The sequence below is a fragment of the Plectropomus leopardus genome, chromosome 1 (genome assembly GCF_008729295.1).
Source record: "Plectropomus leopardus isolate mb chromosome 1, YSFRI_Pleo_2.0, whole genome shotgun sequence".
NCBI classification, from domain to species: domain Eukaryota; kingdom Metazoa; phylum Chordata; class Actinopteri; order Perciformes; family Serranidae; genus Plectropomus; species Plectropomus leopardus.
In genome coordinates, this window is record NC_056463.1 from 19,167,306 (window position 1) to 19,184,368 (window position 17,063).

General features: G+C 38.0%; 1 protein-coding gene across 1 annotated transcript; it reads right to left on the bottom strand.

Moving 5' to 3' along the window:
• Positions 1–334: 334 nt before the first annotated feature.
• On the bottom strand, positions 335–17,018 carry vat1l (vesicle amine transport 1-like). The gene is made up of 9 exons (XM_042489972.1): positions 16,646–17,018; positions 15,495–15,624; positions 15,088–15,303; positions 14,202–14,344; positions 10,379–10,482; positions 8,419–8,474; positions 8,083–8,277; positions 1,950–2,033; positions 335–497 (listed from the first exon to the last, which is right to left on the bottom strand). Exons 1-9 carry the CDS (start codon positions 16,858–16,860, stop codon positions 399–401), a joined length of 1,242 nt encoding a protein of 413 aa, XP_042345906.1. The 5' UTR covers positions 16,861–17,018; the 3' UTR covers positions 335–398.
• Between the last annotated feature and the right edge of the window lie 45 nt (positions 17,019–17,063).

The following is a 17,063-nucleotide window of genomic DNA, read 5'->3' on the forward strand; positions in this document are numbered from 1 at the left end:
AAGTCCTCCATAATATGCCCTTAAATGCTGATTCATTCAGCTGTTGGCAGATTTAATTCATGTGAAATGTGCTCAAATCCATTCGCATTATTGGCTAGCATAACATGACTTCATAATACCTATAGAGAATGGCACTTGCCCCCTGTTGCCTGGGTGACAAGCATGTTAGTCATCTTTTACCAAAAAAAAAAAAATGCTTGACCACTCAACTGACAAACAATAGACAAGAAGTACAAACATAAACTGTACATACATACATACATTCATGCATACATGCATACTGCACATGCATACATACACACATACTGCACAACACTTGTGTGTGGTTGTGCTCCTCTGCGGTGAGTCAGTCCGGCCTCTGCAGTCTCTAGGCGTGTTGCGGTGGGGTTTGCTGGGTTTTAATGGATGAAAGGCATTCGCTCCTTGCTGTCGTTGTCTCCCTCTGGCTCCTCTTCTTCCTCTCCGGCTTCACTGGTCTCTGTGCTGTCGCTGGCCATCTAGTGGTAAAATAATATTTAGCTGTAATTAGCTGTATACTGAGCGACCCAAACACAGACACGGAGGTGAACATAGTGTATACTGAAGCTCGCATCAAGCTGTACAGTAAATATGTAAATGTGCCCTCTGCTAATGGGCTGCTGTTTACGGGGTCTATACCGTCAACAGGAGTTTGTCCACACATCTAATAGTGTTTCTAGATTTGATGTTGAGATCGCCATGGAAACAACTGCGATTAAACAGGAGGAGTCCTACACAATTATGACTCTGACTGGACCTGGAAATGTGCTTTGGGCATCAGAAATGTCAAATGTAACTTTTTATTGGCAGCAACACTCACAGCTACACAACCACACTGCAAGTCAGCCAGCAAATTAGCTGTGTGGTTAATTAACCCCTTGAAACCTAGATCTACGACAGCTTTTTTTGTGCTGCATTCAGATGCCTTTGACAAGCTGTTTAACCGTTTAAACCTGAGCAAATGGGGCGGCGTCTAGCTCACCTGCTAGAGTGTGCGCCCCATATGCTGAGGCCTTTGCAGCGGCCCGGGTTTGTTTCCGGCCTGTGGCCCTTTGCTGCGTGTCATTCCCTCTCTCTCCCACAGTTCCTGTAATTCTACAGCTGTCCTATCAATAAAGAGAAAAATCCCCCAAAAATAATCTGACAAAAAAAGAAAAAAAACCCAAGCAAACCTGATTTCTTTCAAAAAACATGGCGAAAAAGGCAGTGAGCAACATGGTGAAATTTTTTCTTGTAACCTTTTTACTAATTTGTTCTTTTCTTTCTTTTGTTGAGCTGCTGATCGGCTTCGCCCGATATTTTGTTTTGTAAGAAATCAAACCAATTTTCTCTTGTTTCAAGGGATTAAGCACAGAGATCTAGCCCAGAGAGATGGCCCTTCTTACACATCACCCTCTAATGTTAACAGTGTTTTCAAAAAATAAAAAACATTTCAAAAAACGTATCACTGTAGATCTACACTGGCTAAATAAATATGATCAGGCCACTTACTGCCACTTGCTTCCTCTTTGCTCTTACATCTGATGGTCATGTACCCTCGACCATCAACATCATTTAATGTTTTAATTGTATGTGATTTTTGTCATCAATATTTATCTAATTTAGCACACAGACAATTCAAATCAAACTAATTCAACTTATTTAAACTGGTCTCCTTTATTTGGTTATTGTGCATATTATAAACTAGAAGCTGTAGCTGTAAATCATACTTTAATCTATAAATTGTATTTTATGTATGTTTTATATCATCAGATGGCATAATTACTTTAAATTCATCAGCCACTCTCACTTTGAAAGGTGTCTCGCTGTAAATCTTTGTAGAATTGCATTGAAGGTCAAGAGCTACTTCAAGGCCTAATTGTGTATGCTTTCTGATATTTTCATTCCTACGATTAAGTGTGAAAAAACACATAAGAAAATGTGGATAATACCAGAGGGGTGGGGGACTTCTCCACATCCAAAATGAGTTTTCCGATGTTGCCTCTGTCATGGATTCTCTGCATGGCCTCTTTTACCTGACAATAAAACACAACAATTAACTTACTTTGAACAAGCTGAATAGTGAACAAACAACAATATGCATCAACTGTGGTATCACATTAATTTTAACATCTAAAAATTGTATAACTATTTGATATTATTAGAGAATCTCTAAAAAGTCTTGATATAAAAAAAGTGAAATTAGTAAAAAGTAAAAGAAAATTTTAAAAAAAGGAAAACAAAAACAAACAAAACAAGTCCAAAAAAGGGAAACTTGATGAATAGTGTGAATAAATAAATACTAAGACAAGGAAATGACAGAAACAGCTTATTATAATAACTCTGTAAAATAATTTAAAATATATAAGTAAAGTAGCTTTAAATATACGGGAAATCTATGATAATTATAAATATATAGTTCTCTGGACAGTTTTCCCTAAGTTTAAAAAAAAATAATTTTCTAAATCTACTAATTTCTGCCAATTTGTGGGACAGTTCTTGCCAAGTTGCTCTTTGCTTTTTCTTGCCATGTTTTGAAAGAAATTGCATCAATTTGCTCAGGGTTACAGGTTTAAATACTTATGGAAGGCTTCTGAATGAAGCACAAGAAAAGTGATGATTATCCAGGTTTTTAAGGGTTTAAAAAAAGTAAGAAATGAGGACGCCAAACAACTTTTCACTTCTCATAGATTTGGTGAAAAACTGTTGTAAAACTTGAAGCTCTTCAACATGAAGCGTGCTGTATCATTAAAATGACATTTTCAAATCACCTGCTGATCCACACAAAGACACTTTTGCAACAATTGCCAGGTCCCACACAGGACACAGGACCACTTCCTCATAACAGCTATAATCCAAACTTACTCTGTGAGAGAAGTGAATGAGTCTAATGCAGACTAAATGATGCTGACTCACCCCGCTGGGCTACATTTGACATCACACTGAACACTTCACTGTCTGCAAAACTGATCCATTATGGTTTATATTAAGCACACAAGTACACTGCTTCACTTCACCTGTGATTGCAGGGACAATGCAGGCTGTATTCTGCATTGGAGATTTGATAAACCAGCTTTAGACGCCTGTCTAAAGTGGGCTTCAATAACAAATACATGACGTCTCATGCAAATTTAAAGTGAGTCACATTCTGCAAAAACAAATTATTTTTATATTCACTATTCACTTTTTAAAAAACTTAAACTAACAATAAAGTCCTCATCTCTACAAAGATATAACATCCTAAATCATATGTTTATTTGTATTTCATCTATACAAGTATGAATAAAGTATAAAATAACTTAAATTGTAACATGGGTGATTTATATAAACCTCTGCCAGCTAGACGCACTGTTCTGGCACAATATTTCACCAGACCTTAGGCAGTGAGACTTTCATTGTTTATGAGGGCAAAACATTTACACCTAGCGCAATATCAATTAAACATTTCATAGTAATGCAGAATTTATTTTTCTTTCAGAAATACTGAAATTATAAACTGTGAAACGTTACAGATGGAACCATGACTGACTCACCAAGTGTGATATACTAATAAGGACAGCAGTGCTTAACACCTAGATACACTGCAAACATATTAACAGGAGAAAGAGCACAGGCTGGAGTTTTAATCAGTCTACTCGCAATAAAAAGGCAGAGATTCTGCCTTCAGGGAGTCTGTGGAAACATCTGTCCACAGTGTTTTATTGGCTGACATTTTATTTTTCACAGTTGCAGTTACTACGGCTTGGTGAACATAACTAAGTAAGACAATATGTCAGAATCTATCTGACCAGACAACTGTCAGCTTAAAGGGACAGTTCACCACCAAAACAAGAAATATGTATTTTTCTTGTTACCTGTAGTGCTATTTATCAGTCTAGATTGTTTTAGTGAGTTGACAAATGTTGGCGATATCGGCCATAGAGATGTCTGCCTTCTATCCAATGTAATGGAACTAGATGACACTCAGTTTGTGGTGCTCAAAGCACCAAAAAATACATTGGAAAAACTCAGCGGCAATGTCTCATCCCAGAAATCATAATCCGGTTACTTGAGATAATCTGCAGACCTTGTTGTCAATGACAGCACATCATCTTAACATCAAAAAAGCCCTCCCTGCCCAGCTGTAACATTACCTAGCTCAGTGGTGCTGGGTGAGCTAAAGGTATATGCACACACACGTTTGGCGAATGAAGTTTGGTAGAAAGAAAATAGTTCCCACATGAAACTGTTCACAACAAAATCTGTGCTTTATTGCGAGTAGCCTGGTCATGATTTCTGGAGGAGATATCACTGTTGAGTTTTTCAAAAGTAATTTACTGATGCTTTTAGCACCACAAGCTGAGTGCCATCTAGTTCCATTATAATGGAGAGGAGGCAGACACAGCCGACACTCATCAGTCACACAAAACAAACTATCGAGCCTTTGAAACCTGGAGCGACATCACTTTTCTTTTGCTGCTTTGAAACATCCTTCAAAAGCATTTTAACCTTTCAACTCTGAGCTAACTGATGTGATTTATTTTGAAAAAAATGGCTATAAAAGCAATGAGCAACTTTTCAAGAAATGTTCTACAAATTTCAAGAAATTATCAGACTTTAAACTATTGGGTTTCTAACACTGTCTCTCCACCGTTTAGTATTCAACTTCACTTTTTTTTTTAAGCTAGGGGAAAAGTCTTTAGTAAAAAAGGAAAAAAAAAAGGGGGGGGGGGGACTATACTTATAATTATGTATTTAAAGTTACATCACAGAATTGTATATATTTTCAGCACTTTTTCCATGTCTTGTTTGCCTTGTTTTTTTTTCTGTTTCCTTTTTGTTTGTATTATTTTTTATTATTTCTTTCAAGGAAACAAGCCAATCCGCTCAGGTATCAAAGATTTAAATCGCTCTAGAGGTAAGAGGAAAAATATGTTTTGTTTTTTTTTTTAATTTTTGGGTGAACTGTTCCTTTAAGTTGGAGCTTTTGCCCATTTTCTCAATCAAATGCAGTCTGATTGCTACAGGCGGGGTGATAGAGGAATGAGATAAGCAAGGTAAGCTCAAATATTGATCAGTTTACTCCAGCTAAACACAATACAGCAATGAAGTCTCAATCTGCCATCTGTGTGCACCAACACCCCAATGACCACATCATGGTAAAGTCCAAGTTGAGTCTATATGAACCGAATGTGCATGAAAACAATGAACTTATTGAACAAATATTCTGTGGCATTTTCTGATCTACGCCCAACAACCTATCTAGCAGGTCAAAACTTGTTAACAATGAAGCATCATTGCTGCTCATTAAAGCTGCTCTGACTCAGTTGTTAAGAGAGAAAAAAATTCACACATCACAAAAGATCGCGCAGGGTGCCATATCTTGCCTTCTCATTACAGTCCACACAAAGACACAACTGAATGTCCCTCTTTGTCTGGACATCATTGTGTAAAAAGCATTCATTTGCTAAAGGAAATGGCAGAAACCATGCCAAAAGCAAAAATAGGTCAGAAACTTGTGCCACACTTTGCTGCTAGGTACCACGAGGGGATAAGATCAAGAATGTGTTATGGGGCTTTTCTGATACTTTCAAAAATCTATGCCATATACTGTATGTTGGCTTCCTTTTATTTTGTAGTATCCTAAATATCATTTTCCTTGGGACGCCCGGCTGGAAAAGATCATTTGTTTTATCTTAACTAAACTTCTGGTGGTCCTGTTATTCTGTTTCAGTCACGCGCATTCTCCAACTTTTTATTCCAGAAAAAAGGTTGCAATGGTCAACATGTAAACTAATGCCCTCTGAATTCTCCGCCCAGGCCTATGAACAAATGAGGCAGGCTACATCCCACGCCATCCTCCCCTCTAATGAGATTCTTCATGGGCAATGGCTCCACTGAATGGCCTGACAAATCTGCCAAAGTTTAATGACAATCAGTACCAGGGGAGTTTCCCATGAGAAATGAAAATCTGGAGATTATTTCATTAACCTGTCCTCTCTCTGTAAATTCACAATGACTTGTTATTAGCTCCTTGTGGTGGATTAACTGGACTGCCTCACCTTTTATCTGAATCCTTGGAGCATTTTTGGCGGTGGAACAGACTCCAAACACTTTACTTGTAAAGACAGTGGATCTGTAAGATGTGTTCTGATATCATTAATGGAAATGATTAGGCAAATCTCTTTCAGTTTAAACTTATGCTGATAGAATCGCTCTAATTCAGTCCCCCTCCAGACACATTATATAGAAAAAGTGCATAAGATTTAGGGGGATTTAGTGCCTTCTTGGAGATTGGAACCAGCTGAAACTCCTCCTGGTTAAAGTTCCCTCAGTGTTCATTGCTGAGGAGGTTTTTAACATGGGACAAATTATCCCCAGAGGTCTCATTTTCTTCAAAACAAATGGACCAGGTGATTAAAACCAATAAAAATACTGAATAAAGTAGTTTCAAATTAAAAAAAAAAAATCAGTGTTTTTCCTGACACCCTCATCACAGAGTGACTTCCATCTACGGTGCATGACCTGAAATCATAAAAACACATATGGGCCTTTCTACATCCTGTTTTTGGTTTGTCTATTCTGTAATACTATAGAAACTACAGTTCTGGGTTAAGAAAAACACAATTCTTATTATTAGGTGACTATACAGTAAAGAAAAAACTTATTATACACTTAAACTTATTATATTATCTGTTCCATTTCTGCCAATATATCCCCATACTTTCTAAACACTGAATATTTGAAACTGAAACAGTGAAATACTTATACTAATACTAATGCTAATGCTAACAGAGTGCCCCAGGAATGATGTTTTCCTGTAGGCCAACCCAGAAGCTAACATCACCCTGGTTTCCTTGTCAAAAAGCCTATGGGATTTTTCCATTGGACCTTGGATCACTGCAGAATATAAGATCTGTGGTAAACAAACTTTTACGATACTTACACATTTTGTTTGGCATGATATTCTTCACAAATTAACACCACTTACAGGATTATTTGAAGCCTAAATGTAGCTAATGTTAGGCTATAAATGAATTACACTATGGTTGCGTTGCCGCTGCTACAAGGGTGTAAAGCTGATGTGATGACATTCAGTAGTCTCATTTAGCCACTTAACAACCGTCTTTTTTAAGACACATAAGAGCTTCAAAGTTCACAGTGAAGTATTTACGAATTCATTTTATGTCGTAGAACAAAATGTGAAAGTCTCTCCATCTTGTATTAACCACAGACCTCATTTCAGGCTTATGACCAAAAACCCATGAAAAAATCTTGATAACTTTGAGATGAGGGAATTGGAGGTGCTGAAATTAAACTAATTTCTTGGTTTTAAGACTCATTATTGGGGTCCTCTATATTTTGTTTAACATGGTTTTCCTTTATCATAGTTTAAAAAAAACTCTGAAAAAGGACCCGAAGAATATCTAAATTGCAATAGGTTTCTCTTTATCAAGCGTGCTAGGCTGACCAATGAAAGAACAGTGTGCATCAAGATGGCTAGCATTAGAAAAAAGTATCAAACAGTTGTTTGTACCTGCACTGATGATCCCGTTATATTTCAAAGTCGGCACTTCAAAAAAATATTGTGCAATTTCTGCAAACACTTTTCCACCTCTTGTGGCTTATGCATTACTACTGTAACATGAGCAAGTAGTCAATGCTCCTGAGAACTAACCAAATAAACACTGCAGTTATACTTGAGGTCTTTGTGAAAAGTGGCTATTGTGATTAGGTGTGTGCAGGTGAACTTTACACAGATTCCAAGAAATGGAGCAGCCGCAGTTAAAGGAAGACTAAAAGGATTTGTAGAAATTGAACGTGAAGTGATTGACGTATGGCCTGCTTTGCTGCGTGGGTGTGAAATAATTGTGGAACAGGAAGATACAACCTACCCACCATCTGTGGAAGAATGTCCAAGAACAGCTGACAATGTCCCACAGAAAGCAGCAGTAACAAACAAGAGATTATATGCTGTCCAAGATGTTTGCATAAAATCTATTTAATCTTAAACCTGGCTTCTCTTTATGTAACCGCTGTGATTGATCATTACTAATTTTCTCATCATTGACTTCAATACACCCTCAAATCACACCAGGCTCTTACCTCCTCCAGCGCCCACAGGGAGTCCACTACTGGTTTGATCTTCTTTTGTTCATAGAGACACAAGAGTTTGTCCATCACTGACTTCACAAGACTACATTTCCCATGTTTGAAGAGGAGGTTGAGGAGCGAGAATCCCGCTATGACTTTGTTCTCCTCGTATAGTTTAATAGGGTTAACCTTCTCCACCTGCCACCACTACAGAAAAACAAAAAACAGAGAGACACATTCACTCTGAGTGACTCATTTGTGTGTTTCATTTGCCATGAAATGATGAAATGTTCATTGGGTAGCACTGTTTCCTTCAAATGATGATGATAGACTGCATCTCTGACTCACAGATTTTGCAAAGCTGAAGAAACTCTTTGTTTCCCCAGTTACCATGTTTGATGCGCCTGAAAAAACAAAAATAAAAGGATTGTTGTATGCTGTGCAAAAGGCTGGGAAGAAGAGCGAGTGGTCAGTAACAGGGAGACACAAAGCACGAAAGGGGAAGGTGGGGGAGGAACAGTTGGCATCTTTAGACCCTCAGATCTGTGCAAGCATGCTTTCGCACATATTCAGTATCTATCAAACTAATGAATTTATCTCCATCTAATGCAGCTACTTGATTCATGAGGCTTAACACAAACCAAAGTAATTAAAAGGCTGTGGAGTATGTTTTATTCAAAGACTCACTATCTCATACTCAGGTTAACCCCCAACACATTTAATCAATGCAAGACTTGTTTTTAAAGGAATAGTTTGACATTATGGACCGTTTCACTGGAAATGTATTGTTTGGCAACAGTTTGGGTCCATGTTTGCTTGCTGTCAGCTGATTAACTGCAAACAGGAAATACAAAAAGACCTATTTTAAATATTTATGTTTTCAGTTTGAACAGGTCTAAAGGAAATATTCAAATTTGATTTTTTTTGCTGAGAGTTAGATGAGAGGATTGATACCACTCGCATGTATGTCTGTTCAAAATTAAGCTACAGCAAGGAAATGGTTGGCTTAGCTTAGCTGCAGGCTGCCGTGAATTAATTTAGAAAGGAATGGATTTTAGTAAGATTATTGAGATTTGGGATGGTTTATATTTTGGAATTGTTACATATTTTTTGTTAGTATTTTGGAATAATATTATTTATTATTTGCATGATTGCAGTTATAGGGAGAGTTTGGTCACATGATATGGTCAGTGACACTTATGGTCTATGGTCTTTTATGCACTGTGTTGTTTTATGTAGTGAAATGTTTGTATTTATGTATTTTTATTTATTGTCCTGTTTTTGGTACTACTTGCTGTTTAATGTTTTTTTTTTTGTTTTTTTTTAACCTGCCCAGGGACAATAGATGCAAATGAGTTACTAGCTAACTCTGGTGCAATTACTTTCAATTGTGCGTTGTCCCTGTAAAAATAAGCAACAAATTATATTAATCTATATGAGCATCTGCTTTTCACCAGTGACTGGTTAATAGGGAAGAGGGTGAGTGCATCTCTGTATTTTTTGTTGACCACATATTCTTTGACCGCTTTGATTATTTTGATTATAAGTTTATGCACATTACAATACGTATATTCCTTTTTCATTATTTGATGTTGTTTTGAAGCTCAGCAAACCTTTTTTGTTGGTGTGTCACAGAATAGAGAGAAAAAAAGGTAACGCCTTTACCTTTTTTTCCCTCATGACAGTTGTTTTTTGATAGCCTTGCACCTAGGCGATGTGCGTATAACTATCCTTTTTCAACATGTCACAAAACAGACCCGGCCCTGCTGAAGCCTCTCAGCAACTTTTAGTTTATTTCCTGCAGTCACTAAATTAGCATTTCAATCAGGGGAGGACTTTATCTAAAGTGAGCAATATTTTTTTACATAGTACATAATAAAGATGAATAATGACGAGTTCTTTGGCCATTAGACCCCACTGTGATGTGTATATTTGGAGGTGGAGATTCCATGGTTGGTTTAGAAATATCCCCCTGATGGAGCTCAGACTCTGATGGTGGAGGTTAGGAGAGTTAGCTAAAGATGAGGATGATGGGATGTGGAGCAGGACTGGGCACTGAACGTAATGAAGACTGAGGGCGACTCAAGTGTCAAATCTGTTTGTTCCAATGAATGTATAAAAAAAGATGGACAATGCATCTTCGCTTCCTCCAACCATGAAAAAAATATGCATGTAAGCATGTTTCCCAAAATGTCAAACTATTCCCTTACCTGCTAACTTCTCTAACTTGATGCAAAATTGACTTAAATGTGACTGCATACAAATACAAAATGTTTAGTTATTTCATGAGCATGAGTATTGTTCCCACCATAGAGTATGTAGGTTCCCAAAGGCCTCAGCAGAGTCAGGCCTTTCCCTGTGTTTTCCCCACACAGGCAGTCCAACACGATGTCTACTCCCTCTGGAGAAATCCTAAAACATCAAGAACAAAGTAAAGATGAAGTCCACAGGCAAAAAAAACATTTACATTAACTAATGCACTATGTTTTTTAGTCTGGACATTAGAGCTGCAACTAAAGCAAATGTTAACAATATTTCAATAAATTGTTTCATCCATCACACATCAGCAGTCCTGAAGACTGACCTCCAGTCAATGGCAGCAGCAAGAGGAATCAAGCCAGCACAACCCCAACTTTGCGGGACCAGAAAGCCCCGACTCCATGCCATATGAGCTAACAGGTTAGACCAAGCGCTGCAGCTAGCCACCAGCCTGCTGTGACACCCGGTGCTAAGGGGTATGTGTTTTGAGTCGCTACAGCTGCCAACCAAAAAAAGTCTGTCTCATGTGTTTTTTTTAATCTTTTTTTAAAATCACCTGTTGTATGCAATTATTATTATCATTATTATTAGATTAGATTATTTATACATTGTATTGATTTAGATATTTTATTTTATTTTTAGTATGTATATGTGTGTATGATGTGTATGTGTATGGCTATGTATATAAATTAGTATGCTGCTATGATGACAGCGCATATAGATGCAACAGCCTGTAGCTCCAGCAGCCTGTAGCTCCTCAAATCTTTGCTACCTTTTGCTACATTTTTCTACTTTTTTCAACACCATGGCCACTCCTGCTGAAGCACGTCTTTTCTACGATAGGGAAGCACTTATCTACATCCGGAAAAGCTGTGTGGGGTTTGGACTGAATGCAGCAAACCACAAAAGGATCCCCACAAAATGGCATACGCCTAGCGGCCAGTCAGACCAGAGGGGAGAAACGAAACTGAAAGCACCAGACGAAGAAAGGGAGGAGAGCCAGCATCAGGGTGAGGCTGACCTGACTTGGCCTGAAAGCTGTTCCTCTACCAAGCCTTCTTCTGACTAGTGTTTGGTTGCAGGAGAAAAAAGTGGATGTGATGTGATTGAGGCTCACTCAGAAACAGGTAATCAGAGATTACTCTGCGCACATCTTCACAGAGACATGGTAACCCCTAGTCTCCTGGATCAAGCTGTTGTAATGGATGGGCAGACCTTGTTCGGAGCCATAAGGACACAAGACTCTGATGCAAATTCATAAAATGCACCGCAGGAATTAAATGATGCCATCAGCAGCAACACGCTGTGTTTAATCAATCATCCTTCAACTCAACAAGATGCAGCAGGATCAAGGACAAATGTAACTTTGTTTTTTAAACTTTGTATATTTGTATGTACAATGTGTATATGTACAAATGTATATGTTATTATTATTTTTCCAGCTTGTACGACTGGTTGTTTGGATTGGAAAGGGTAAGTCTGGAGGGGAGGAAATGGGTTTGTAGGGGAGGGGACTGGAGCAATGGGAGGGTCAAAAAAAGAAATTGGATGTTTTGTTATCATCTATGCACTTCTCCCCCAAGTTATAGTCATGAAACTGTCTTTTTTTATTGTCCTCTTTTGCTGGCCTCTCTTGGGCTGCTATTCTAGAAATGTGTTTGTGTGTGCCAATTGTGTTGTAATCCAAAGAGGGCAAGGAGGGCAAGGAGGACTCAAGTGAATGCACTGTGTGCACCCTGCCAATGACGTAAGGTTAAATAAATCAATGTACGGGAAACACTGGGTGTATGAAGTGCATGCATATGCCCATGGTTGTCTGCTGGGAGGGACTTGGGACAGAGGCAGAATGTAGGAGCAGGGCATATTTTCAAATTCTGCCATTTTTTGTGCCTTTTGTAACATTTCTGCCTACCCCAGCTTTATTCAGCAGTTAAAATGAATTGCAGCCCTAAATAGTTGCAAATTAATTTTGTCTATCAACTAATCAGATGAAAGACGAACTGTTTCATCATTCATTTGAGATAAAGTACAATCAGAGGCGAGCTAAGCTTTTAAACGTTTACAGTGATGTGGCTGTGTTACCTAGTTTACGACTGTGAGCTCTAAATGTGCAAACATTGTCTATAAGTCCATACAGTATAGTCAGCCTGTGAGTCATACTCTGAAGCAGCCTCATATTTCATCCAATCATGGATTCATAAGTTATGAGCCTTGATTCTCTGGAGTATTACTTTGAGCAAAAGTTGCAGCATACAGCCCACGATTTTTCTTTTTCTTTTGACTCTGCCTACAGTTTTCTTATAAAGAACTTGGTGTTCTGCGATGCCCACATCACTCCTCGTCAGTAACATGCTTTCTATGTTACATGTTACATGGAACAAAACAATGTTACAAAAGATTTAATGGCTGCACAAAGAATATATCAAACAAAAAAGTCTACCACAATGAGCCTCATTAAAGGCACAAATATGAAAGAATGAAAGGCATGTTATTATCAAGGCTACTACTAACTGCCTTGTGGCCCTGGACACCTGCTTGGCTAAACTGCTTGGTGGTCTTGTGATTCCCATGGTTTTTGCCTTTTGTAAAAAGACTAATATAATTGTACTTTGCTCGTGATCCTGAGAGGAATGTGTGGGTCAGTGAGATGAAAGGCATATTAATCCACTTCCACTGTTGATATGTAGGCAGGAAACATGCAACAACCAGTGCTCCCGAAAAATAAAATAATACAGTATGTTTCATCTGTGTATCCTGATTAAATGACTCAACAACATATCCACAAACTACTGCCAAGGCTTTCTGAAAGAGAGGAGAAGCTCGCTAAATAAACGAACAACGTTTTAAACCCTTTGAACCCTAAGCCAATTGGCTTGATTTCTTTCAAAAACATTGGCAGAAGGCAATGAGCAACTGAACGAAAAATGACCCCATAAAAATGTAGGAAATTAGTAAAAAGTTACAGGAAAATTACCTGAAATAAGCACAAAAAAGTAAAAGAAAAATTAAAACAGCAAATGACCTGAAAAAAAGTAAATAATACATATAAATAAGCAATAATATATGTTTTACTGTTGGCTAGTTTAAAATATATGATTATAATAAGTTTAAATGTAATTTTCTTGATGTTTTTCCCGAATTACTCGATAATACTGTTTTTCTTAAGCTAACTTTTAGGTCATTCTCTTTTCACTTATTAATTTTTTTTTTGTTGCAATTTGCAGAACATTTCATGTTGAGTTACTGATTGCCTTTTATTATATGTTCTCAAAAAAAATTAAACCAAATTTGCTCACGTTTCAGAGGTTTAAATACTTGTGAAAGACATCTGAATACAGCACAAGAAAACTGATGTTGATCCAGGGTTTAAAGGGTTAAAAAAGATGAAAACATCACTGCAAAAGAGCAAAAAAAAAAAAAAACTGTGTGGTCATATTACATCAAATCTCTGGCAGTGTTCACTGCAGGGTGTTTTCTTTGTAGTGCAAACGGGATGACGGCGTGGTGTTTTGTGATTGGAATGTTTAGGGCATCAATGCTCAGTGCTAATTGGCTCAGTTGATCCACACTGCCAGCGCAGACCTCCGCCCTACACAATGCTGCTGCTCTCTCAGATGAGCCGTGAGTTGCCATGGGGACCATGGCCACACAAGACCAAATATGGCAACAGGTAACATCTGCCTCCTCACACAGCCCTCTGTGCTGAGAGAGGTCCACGTTATCACTTTGGTGCACTCACATATAACATGCTCCACAACCATAGCCAAGAAAGCCTTGAAGTTCATTTTTAACATTAATATTGTGAAAACACACTACGAGGAACTAACACAGCCTTAAATCAGTCATAATAAGGACAAACTTTCTGTGCTTACTTTTTCACTTCTTGCATATAATCAGCGTTCCTGTCAAAGAGGTGAGTCACCGAGTCTCTGATGGCTGCGTGTTTGAAACATGAGGCGATCCCAAACACAGTGACATTAGGTACAGTGGAGCACAGCTGAGCCACAGCCTGACCCTGAAAATAACAAACAGTTGTGACATTTTATCAAGGCCTGAGAATACGGGGGGTTAACTCTAAATATACCAAGATTAAATAGTTAGTAACAACAACGTTGTCAACTGTTTTTTGAATAGTTGGAGTACTTCACCCACAAAATGACCATTTGTAAATCAGTTAGTCATCCCTTGTTACCGTGAATTCAGAAAGAAAATGTGCATGCCTTAGTGAAAAATGGCATATAAATATATATACACACATTTTGTTATATTTTTTTCAAATATAATTTTTTTATACTTTAATATATATTCTGGACATTTTTTTCTATTTTTGGGAATAATTTTCTCATTGTCCACTCCTCTTTTTTTAAAACTATTTTTAAGCAATTTCCATGTCATCTTTTACAAATTTCTTGCAATGTGTGGGACATTTTTTCCCAATTTGCCCCCCCACGTTTTCAAACGAAATCAAACCAATTTGCTTGGATTTTAACAGTTTAAAGACGTCTTCTTGCGAAGACATCTGAAGGCAGCACAAGAAAACTGATAATCAATTAAGGTTTCAAAGGTTAACATACAAATGGTAATTTTGTCGGTGAAGTATTCTTTTCAGTGAATCTAAATCTTAAAATACTCACTGTGGCATAAACAACAGTTATCAAGTAATAACAGAGAACAAATAACTTGTTCCATTTACAGGTTATAATGAGAGTTGGATGTACTTGTGTGTCTGTGCAACAGTCATAAAGGAAATTGACTTACTACACCACCTCCTGCTGAGTGAACCAACACTGACATCCCCTCCCGCAGATTGGCAACCTCAAAGAGCATCATATAGGCAGCCACAAAGTTCAGGGAGAATGCGGCAGCCTCAGCAAAAGTCATTTCCTCTGGCATCTTGTAGACAAAATCCACTGGTGTGCAAACAACTTCTGCCCAGGCATTGTAATTGACAAAAGCCATAACTCTGTCGCCTATCTGAAAGAAACAAGTAGCCAGATAACAAGCAGACACTGGAAGCTCTTAGTAGATTATGGATTAATTTAAATGGAAATCTCATTATCAGGCTTACATCACTTTTCTAATTTTGTGGATGCAGATCCGGTTGCTCAGAAACTGACAACATTCATTCATACATCACAGCATTACAGAGTCACAAAGTTACTAACCTCAAATCCTGTTGTGTTTTCACCTACTGACTCTACTATTCCAGAGCATTCGAACCCAGGAACAAGAGGAGGTTTCGGAGGATTATCAATAGTTCCCTGACGTACCATCAGATCCAGGAAATTCAAGCCACTGCAACAAAGAATAAATATAACCTTATATTTTCTTGACATTACATCCCTCAGATTCAATATTTGAAAATAAAAAATGCATCTGAGCCCACCCCAACAGCTATTAAATCTAGAGATGCATGATAATAACAGCACAGCGGCATTGACGGATATTTGCTTCAAAATTAAATATCGGAATCAGCACATCGGAAATTTCAGCAGATATTATAAACCAATATTTCTTTTTTTAAAAATATTATTGACAAAGTAAATACACACAAAACATTGACCCTAAGTTGAAGTATTTTTCTTATTTTGCACAATTAATGTATATTACATGAATTGAAAAGCATTGTATTTTATGCCTCCATGTGCTGGTGGGCCATCACAATAAGAGCATGCATATGGTGTTAATTTCTCTGAAGAGACTTGATGATTACTAAAATTAGATTGGGAAAAAAAGTGGTATATGGATATCGCTATCAGTTGTCTGCCAAATGAATTGTTATATATCGGCATTCCTGATACCAACAAAAAAATCCAATTTTGTACACCCTTAATTAAATCCATAATAAAAAAAATACTTAAAAGCTGATAAGAGATTTAGGACTATCCAGTACTATTTATGTCAGTATAATCAGCAGTGAGTCACTGGCTATTCCCCTGTGGATACAAGGGCAGATTTAAGAATATTTCCCCAACTATGAGTTTGTCAGGACTGTAATCTTCTTTAAAGAGGAGCTAATGAATACTATCAGTGCTTTTATCAAATAGACATTGTGTTTAAAAATGACTAACTCTACCTGGGAAAAAAATGCTGGCTTGGCTGGAAACAGTTTACTCTTCATGTTTGCTTGCTATGAATGGACTCATTCCAGCCAGCCAACCTCCTGCACTAGAAAAGACCTGTGGCTTCATGTATGCTACATTTTCAAATAATATAGTCAGAACTACACTGAAGCGTGGGCATGCAGCGGGGAGGCCAGAGCACATCACAAACCAACAAGTCCATAAAAATGCATCACTGATATGTTCATGTTTACCATGCTTTGACGCGGATCTTCACTTCACCATCCTGAGGCTCGGGCATTGCCTTCTTGGTTACTCTTAGTTTGTTCAGACCTCCAAAACCTGCCAGGATCACCGCTCGCATTTCTTTGGCATCGCCGGACGACTCCACGTTTTCAGTTTCTCTCCCAACATTTTTGTCTATCATGAACTCGGTCTCCTCGGTCATATCTGCTCCTTCTTTCGCCATGTCTGAGAGCCGCTGCTCTGCCTCCTGCTCCTCCTCGGAGTGATGTGGTGTGCAGCCTGTGCACAGACACACAGGCGCTGCTGTGTGGATGCTTATTCACGGCGGAGCCTGAAGCCTCACAGTCTGCACTTCTATCAGTCATGCGCTATGTTAAGTCCTAGGTAATCATTTTTCCTCCATTTAAGTCACGGAGATACTGTTTA

Coding starts and splice junctions, on each gene's coding strand:
- vat1l (XM_042489972.1), bottom strand. CDS start 16,860: ATGGCGAAAGAAGGAGCAGATATGACCGAGGAGACCGAGTTCATGATA. Junction 15,625..16,645: donor AAGATCCGCGTCAAAGCATG/GTAAACATGAAC, acceptor TCTTTGTTGCAG/TGGCTTGAATTTCCTGGATC. Junction 14,345..15,087: donor ACTCAGCAGGAGGTGGTGTA/GTAAGTCAATTT, acceptor TGTTATTTTCAG/GGTCAGGCTGTGGCTCAGCT.